Consider the following 8,774-nt stretch of genomic DNA (forward strand, 5'->3'; position numbering starts at 1 on the left):
ATAGACAACCAGGTCTCTGGTGTTCTGTGGACGTTTTGACTAAATTTCAAATGTAATCTGAAAACCCATATTCCTTTCTTGTTTGTATCCAGATTGTTCTTCTCTACCTTCTTTCTTTGTGCATAGAATAAACTACTCTGCTTCCTTGGAGTTGTCTTAGCGGCTTCCCACGTAATCCTTATGGACACTCACTTTCACTGTCTTCCAAGATGGGCCTGTGAGAACCCAGGCTGGTTTGCAGTGACTAGTTAACAATAAACTAGATGCAGTATTACGTCATACTTTGGTAAGTTATCACAGCAAAGATGCTGATCTTCGAGTCTACTCAAATGCCCATGGTCTGGCCATCACAAGGAGTCAGAGCATTCCATACTGAGTTACGTGTGAACTTGTGAATGTTGCTTTTCAACATCTGATTTTTCAGATCATGTCATGAGGCAGAAATACAGCTTACTGAATTTCCTTTCACGGGGATTTTATTAGACTCTTAAACCTTGAGTCTCTCTTGTGTTGCAGCTTGTACAGTGACCTACTTGTATCTTTCAGATAAAGAGAAGGAGAAGATAAAGCTTGAGGAAGATGAGGCAGCAGCTGCCAGCACTATGGCAGTCTCGGCTTCCCTTATGCCACCCATTTGGGACAAAACTATTCCTTATGATGGCGAATCTTTCCACCTGGAGTACATGGATCTGGATGAGTTCCTGCTGGAGAATGGAATTCCTTCCAGCCCTACTCACCTGGATTTGAACCAGAATCCACTCTTGCCTGTGGCTGAGCTGGAAGGAAAGGAGTCTGCCAGTGCTTCCACTGGTTCTCCTGCATCATCCTCTTCCACTGCAGTTTACCAGCAATCTGAAGCAGCCTCCAGCACAGGTAGATGAAATCATATGGGACTCTGAGGGACTTTTGTTGTTCTCATACTAAAAGGTGCCTCTTTAGATCAAAGAGGAGACGTGCTAACCTGTCAGCGTTAGCTGTGGTAGGTTAAGTAGCACAAAAATGCTCAATGCAGAGCCTTAGTACATGTGTTGATCCACAAAGATGCTTCCTCCTCCTCTTCTTCCCTTCTCCCCCTCCTGGTAAAAATGAGTGTGTCTTAGTATACGTTTTCTTTCTCTTTTGGAATTAGAAGAGCTGAAACACCACTAAAAAGTATTTGCTTTCTTGGTATTGCTAATCTAGTGAGAAACTGGATGTGTTGAGAAAATAGTTTCTTGGGTTATTTTGCAACAGATTTGATAGTTTGTGACAAGTCGTTTGTGCTGCCTTGGTGTCTCAGTCTGCTTGGGTGAAGTTACGTGAGTTTAATGAACCTCAAATAACAATGCTTAATAGAAAAATGATGAAGCAGTCTTAATTCTAGCCTGTGAAATGTGAGAACAGGCACTTGGAAAAGGTGTGTTAATGATGCAGTTTGATGTTCTGTGGCGCTTTGAAGTGGGAATGGAGGAACAAAGAAACAAAACTGTACTTAAATGGTACTAGGAAACTTCTGCTCTTCATTTGTAGCATAGAGAATTCAGCAGCTCAGTTAGCTGTAAATTTACATTTTAAACATAATAGTCACTAAACTTTCACAGTACTATTTTATGAGTAGACCTCAGGGACTCTTCTGTGAATCTGCAAGAGAAAGGCAAAATGTGAGACTCCTTCAGTATGACACAGGGTATGGCTTTTTTTCTAGGTGGTATATGAAAATGTTTGTTTATTGATTACGACTTCAAATTGCACTGGCATTTGCAATTTATGTGTATGAAGTGTGTAAACAATAGATAAATATGACAAAGTTCATATGGACGCTATCAGTCTCTGACAATCTGTTGGAAATTTGTTTCATGTGGCGAAGTAGTAGAATACTGTTACACTTGTAACAAACCCACCTTTATTTAGTCATTTGTTTGGAAATAAATTGTCTAACCTTTGAAAGACCCAGGGACCGGAGTCTTTGGGCAGGCTTGTTTCCGTAAGGCTTTCCATGACACAAAACTCAGGCTGATACAAGTTTCTCGCTTACTGCTGTGGAAGGTGCTTTTTCAGCATGCAAAGCACACAGCTTTTGCTAAGTATTAACTCTTGTCCTGCATCTGTCTACTCACGTGTCGATGTGGCATATGTTCCTAGAGTTTGTATTACAAACAGGAATGTGCAGCTTCTCTCTGTACGAGCAGCTGTGCAACACCAAGCACACCTTAGGAAAATACCAAATAATACTAGTAACTACTGTCCATAGCAGGGCTATATATTATAAAGATACCAATAAATACTCTATTTATTATAGAGATAGCCAAGCTGACTTCTTAGTAAATTCTTCTCCTGTCGTTGCCAGAGTCCCCACCACAAAATGAGAGAAATACTCCCAGCCCCATTGATCCTGACTGCGTGGAAGTTGAGGTGAATTTTAACCCTGACCCTGCTGATTTAGTGCTATCCAGTGTGCCTGGTGGTGAGCTCTTCAATCCTCGCAAGCACAAGTTTACTGAAGAGGACCTGAAACCACAGCCCATGATTAAAAAAGCCAAGAAGGTTTTTGTCCCAGATGAGCAGAAGGTAACAGATTTATTGCTTCAAACTTCTCTAGGCCTTGATCAGTTTCTGACTCTTTGCCCAAACATTTTTGACACATAAAGCTAATGTGCTGTACCTATGTGATTGGGCAGAAGCACTGCCAAGAATAGAATTGGCAAGTCAACTGCTGTTCTTGCTCTTTTGCTGGTTTGATGTCACAAGGTAATTACTGGCCAGGAGCAATTTACCATGCTATACACAGAAATTAGAAGTAAGACTATCAAGTCACATCCTCATCGACTGCACTTTTGAAGGCCATTGTATATATTTGCCCAGTGTTGTGGCCAGTAGGTCAAAGGAGGTCATCCTCCCTTTCTGTTCTGCCCTGGTGAGGCCACATGCAGAGAACTGTGTCCAATTCTGGGCTCCCCAGTTTAAGAGAGACAGGGAACTACTGGAGACAGTTCAGCAGAGGGTAGCGAAGATGATTGGAAGACTGGAACATCTGTCTTAGGAGGGAAGGTTGAGAGAGCTGGGACTCCTTAGCCTAGAGAAGACTGAGAGACCACCATATCAATGTCTATAAATATCCAAAGGGTGGGAGCAAGGAGGATGGAGCTGGACTCTTTTCAGTAGTGCCCAATGACAGGGCAAAGGGCAATGGGCACAAGCTGGAACACAGGAAGCCTCATTTAAATATGAGGAGAGACTTCTTTGCTGTGAGGATGACAGAGCACTGGAACAGGCTGTCCAGGGAGGTTGTGGAGTTTCTGTCTCTGGATACTTTCAAAACCCACCTGGATGCAATCCTGTGTAACCTGCTTTAGGCAATCCTGTTCTGGCAGGGGGGTTGGACTAGATGATCTCTGGAGGTCCCTTCCAGCTCTGACCATTCTGTGATTCTGTGACTATGTCTGATCCAGCTTTAAGCAGCCAAGACAACAGGTTGTATTCTGTGGAAGTTCATTCCCAAACTGAAGCTAAGTAAAGGGAGTGTTTCAGTTGGACAGCTTCTTAGTAGCCAAGACTCTTAATCTCCCTAGTTGTAGCAGTGCACTTGGGTTATCCTAAAGCACAAATCATGTAAGAATGAAATCTTAGAGTACTGTGTTGTGTGCATTTTGGCGTTGGAGCCCTGCAGACCGATGAAGGAGATTCTTCAACACAGCTATCAGTGTGAATGTCATTATACAATTAAGAGATGTCTATTTGATATAGCTGTCATGTTGGCATCTTTTTTTTTTCTTTTTTTTGATCCTTTTTTGCTATAGGATGAAAAATATTGGACAAGGCGAAAGAAGAACAACGTGGCAGCTAAGCGTTCCCGTGATGCTCGGCGATTAAAGGAGAATCAGATCACAATTCGGGCAGCTTTTCTTGAGAAAGAGAATACAGCCCTGAGGACGGAGGTTGCAGAGCTGCGCAAAGAAGTGGGACGATGCAAGAACATTGTTTCTAAATACGAGACCAGATACGGACCCTTGTAAGCACACACCTTTTTCTTGTTAGGACTCCTTGTTTTAGCCTCTTAGACTTCTCTGCCTTCTGTAGAGACTCCCAGAAATAAAGTTTGTGGAGGCTTTGCCATTTTGCATCTACACAAAAAAACCCCAAACCCACAACCTCAACCCTGTTCCTGTTTGCACTTGTTCAGGCCCTTTCTTGATCATTGTGTTGCCCAAACCCTTAGTGTCCATATTTACCACTTTGCTTTTAACACTGATATTGCATTTTCTGATGTCATATAATAGAACAGATTCACCTGTCTGGAGGAATAGATGGGGATCCCTCCTGACTGGACAGGGCTTTTGCTATCTGTTCTAATCTTCATTTTAAGTGGAGAAAGAGCCTAAGAAATTCTCTGAGCTTTCTCTCTTTTTTCATTTTAAACTCCTGCTCTTTTCTCCCTCTCCACCCCACCCATCCCTCACAGTCAAATTGGAAAATGCTATGTTAAGATATAAGTAGATGTTGCAGGACAGCATCATGAAATTGTGTCCTCTCCCATTCAGAGGCACTAGAAAGTACCTATTTTATAGAACTCTGTTCCTATTGAAGAGGAATAGGGGAACTTTTAGGACAGGAAGGCAGGAAGATATTCAGTCTCTTGTAAAAACTGAAGTATCTTGATGTTAATGCACAAGTGTTACGCAGACCGGAGTCTGTGCAGTGTTGATTAAAATACTGCTCAGACGTCTCGATAGGTTCTAATCCTGGATAACTTCCAGAAACCAAGGAGGGAGAACGGTAGGAGATCTCTCACTTCACAGATCTGGACAAAATAATTTACTGAGTTTTTGACTGTATTTCCACCATGCCTTTTTTTTTTTTTTCTTAGAGGGACTTCCCTCCTGAACTGCTGATAAAGCAGCATGTTACATTTAACTGAGAAGTAAGGGAGATTTAAAAACTCGTTAGGCTGAACCTTGAGTCCCATCTGTTAAGGAATTGCCAGCACCTTATGCTTTGGAAGAAAGGTGGTTTTTTTAAGAAGCAAACAAGCCACTGTTACTTTACTGCACCTTACCTGTTGTACAAGAGCTTGAAAAAGAGTTTTGGGCCTTTGCCTCATGAACACTCTATGGAACAAGCTACGCCTACTCTAAACACGAACAGTTTACCTCACTATCTCCTGTGTAGCAGCGTATCTGGTCTCTCCATGCCTGCTGGCTTTCTCTCCAGCATGTTTCCTGTACAAAATTAGCACACAAGACTTGCCTTCTTGGAAGTAATCCATTCTCAGCACCAAGCGCTGCTTCAACAGTATGTGGTGTTAAAAGAAAAAATATGTTATGTGTGATGTCTGGACCTTCTACATGACCTACAACTGCAAGAACCAGAAGCTTTAGCAGAATTTTTTGTCTAGAAGTCCTCTTAACAAGAGAAGCTGTCTTAAGATAGTGGCTACAATTCCTGGGCTGATATTTATATTAGGGAGTAAATGTGGGATAGAAGACATTTAGGCAGTTCCCCTACTGAAATCTGAGAAGTATATTGAAAAGCATCGGGGCTTCTTTTCTATGCGAAAGACTTCTTGCCTAGTTTGTCTTTTAAACGTAATGTGGAAATTGGTATGAGTTAAGACCAATCGTGTGTTGACTTCTTAAGGAAGTGGAGAAGCAGGCTAATCTGGAATGCTTAAAGTAAACGTATGCTTTGAACCATCTCCCCTTCTGTTATACTCTTAATTTGACTAGAGTGGCTCTTGATGCAGTATTGGTCTAATTTCTTTCAAACCTACAAAAAATTGTCACCCTTTCAGCAGGGGTTTTTCTTTCACAGGGTGGTATGTGGTGGTGATGGTGGGAAGTATGTTATAAATAAATTGTCACACTTAACACTTTGCTTTGTTTAAAGTGACTTATCTGATTCCGAGTGATGCAACTTTAAAGACTTTTAAAAACAAAGAAACTAAAAAGCACACATGAATCGCCAGTCTTCAGAGTGAGCAGTGAAATCTATGAGGTGTCCCAACACAAACAACTGACGATGACCCTGCCTGCCTGCTTGCCTGCAAGTACCCCATCTGAACTACCCAGGGCTGGGCATGATGAAAAGTGCAAAGTCTCCTTAATTCTGTATATGGCTTTCTTATCTGTCTTTCTCACTGTAACTATGAGCTACAATAAGCTTACTTATTGGGGTTTTGTCAAGACACTCAAAGTTCATGTCTCAAAGTCTGTTGACAGCCTGTGTGAATAGTGACTCTTTGTTTTGGCAGTTGAGTGGAAAAAATAAGGAGTTTTAAATCAAAGTGTCTGTATATTTTAAGAACTGCTATATTTTAAGACTCTGCAGTAGAATGAATTTTATTTAATACTGCAGCTCACTTCTGGTACAGTGTAGCATCTTGTGGCGTACTGTGAGTGCAGAATTAAAGACGCCGGGAAAACTGCAGTGTGCGACGTGTGCGACTTCAGTGCAGAGGAGTACAGCAGATGCATTGAAACAATCCAGAAAGCACCACAGTGTGCCGTAAAAAGAGTAGTAATAAACCTCGATCAAATGACCCATGTAATAGTAAAACACTTCGATCACTTTCCTGCTACACTGCTGTAACATGCCTTTCCCTTTTTTTCTTTTATGAGGCTTGCTTTCTTTTATGGTATCTTGCTGAAACAAGATCTATTCTTCTGTTAATGATGTGGCAGTCATGGAAAAGGTGATAGTCTGAGCTGTTGATCCCCATGTCTTTTGGCAGTCTGAAACTACCAAACGAGTATTAGCTCCAGCAAAACAACAGCTATTAGCTGCCATGTTACAATTGCCTGTCTCTCGACTACGTGAGAACTGCGGTGGCGAAATAATACTTTTTGCATCTCTGTTAAAAAAAAAAAAAAATCAAAACAGCCAATGATTCCCACAGTTGCAACGAGCAGCTTAAGTGTCAAGACCCTGGTGCTGGTGTGGGAGAGTAGATGAAAGCTTGGACAGCTTGTGGGCGTATTTATTGGGTGTAGAAGACAGTGGAAGTAGGTGGAGGTTCCTTTGTAAGAGATTCATCAGCATAACGCGAATCTGCTCTTACATTAAGGAAGCTTAAGAGCTGAATTTATGTGGGAAGAAAAAGAGTACTTAATTTCTAGGAACATAGTACAGGGCCATGCCTGTAGCCAAAATAGTTTGTAAAGAGAGAAGTGTGTTCATGCTTGGAGATTAATAAACAGCATACACCTCAAGAAAAATAATCTTGAAAGCTTTCAGAAGCACAGGTGCTGAAATTAGAAGGCACTACCAGTTACCATCAAAGCTCAACAGTATTGAACAAGTATTTTGAGATTCCATCCCTAATTTCAGAGCAGAAAGGCAAAGAGAAACAGGTGTGAAGAAGCAGCTAATGCTGTAAATTTAGTTTAAAAAATAATAACATTTTAAAAATCTATAATTCATAACCAGTTTTTTTAAGCATAATCTTTGTAAAGAGCCTGTACATTAAATGTAGTTTTTGACCTACTATTTTTTAATGAATGATATTCTGAAGTCAAAGTGGTTTTAAGTTTTTTTTTCTGGTTACAAAAGTATACTTATGAGTGTATTATTGTAATTTGGGATTCTAAAGCTCTGAGATAATGTTGGGGTGTTCTCTTCAAATAGTTAAACAGTTTAGCTCCATGTTGCTGAAATGTCAGCATATACCTCTGTCCGTATCAAGTATTGCTGATTTGGCCTGATATTTTTGGTGTGTACTGGCTTTTATTGTTTCATTTCAGTGCTAAAGGCCAAACTATGGATTTAAAAAAAAAAAACCACAACAAAAAAAACCCAAAACAACAAGCAACCCTGACAGCATGTAAATGTGGCAACTGTTTTTGCTTTTATAATTTCTAAATTTTCAGTTAGCTTTGAATGGCTGTTCTTGAAAGTCATGCGTCCTGGTTAAATCACAAAGCTCAAGGGTATCGTAACTGCGCAAGGATGGTCCTTCATTTGGGTTTTGCTATCTTACTGCTTTAGGAATATCTTTTAAATACTTACATATTGTATACAGGATTTGAATTTGCAGTATGTCATGCTATTTTAACAGAAAATTACTCAGTGAGATTAGTATGTGCAATTCTATGAGCTTTTTCTGTTGTACTGAAAGCTTACACAATGGAAACTAACAGTGAATTAGATCTTCCTTTCAGAGAAGACTGTTAGCAAACTCTTATGCTTCCCTGTAGGACAGTGCAAATTTGCACACTCTGCCATTCATGTGTCTACGGGTTGCAAAACTGGAAAGTTGCACTTTAGGGTGAGTGCGGCTTAACTTTTGCAGTTGGAGAATATTTTTATGTTAAGAAGCAACATCTTTAATGATAGATGAGAAAGTAGTAACTATTTAAGGAAGCGTGGGTATTGCCAGACAAAAACTTCTGCGCACCGCTGGAGTCCTTTCTCAGTTTTTGCAGTCTCAGGAAGTTAAGCTTACCACTTCAGAGCTCTCTGCTCCTCTCAGAACGATTAACTGTGTAATCTTCTCTCTTTGACTGGGGTGACAATCTTATCCATAAGTGATAACTTGGTTATTTTTTCATAATAGTCATAAAAAGACCAAAATCCTTCTAGCTCAATTTGACCATTAAAAGATGCTGAATTGACATTGCAGAGTCTAAAGTTCCTTAGCCTTGGAACGTGCTCCAGAGAAGCCATAAGAGCGCCTGATGCCACCGTACCCCATCCAGCCATGAAGGGACCATTTCCAAGGGGAGAGAATAAAGAGAGTGCATCACTGCAGGGATTGCCAGTAAAGGCAGCAGTTGCTGTCACAGCTGTACGTTCATTGGGAA

At 40.8% G+C, this 8,774-nt stretch overlaps 1 protein-coding gene across 1 annotated transcript; it reads left to right on the forward strand.

The window, feature by feature from the left end:
* Nucleotides 1-516: 516 nt before the first annotated feature.
* On the forward strand, nt 517-6,532 carry TEF (thyrotrophic embryonic factor; the record flags this gene model as incomplete). Its single annotated transcript, XM_009868492.1, has 4 exons — nt 517-873; nt 2,327-2,547; nt 3,777-3,988; nt 5,863-6,532. Coding segments are annotated over 4 exons (812 nt in total), but the record flags the coding sequence as incomplete, so codon positions are not given.
* Nucleotides 6,533-8,774: the final 2,242 nt, after the last annotated feature.

The sequence above is a fragment of the Apaloderma vittatum genome, unplaced genomic scaffold (genome assembly GCF_000703405.1).
Source record: "Apaloderma vittatum isolate BGI_N311 unplaced genomic scaffold, ASM70340v1 scaffold32604, whole genome shotgun sequence".
NCBI classification, from domain to species: domain Eukaryota; kingdom Metazoa; phylum Chordata; class Aves; order Trogoniformes; family Trogonidae; genus Apaloderma; species Apaloderma vittatum.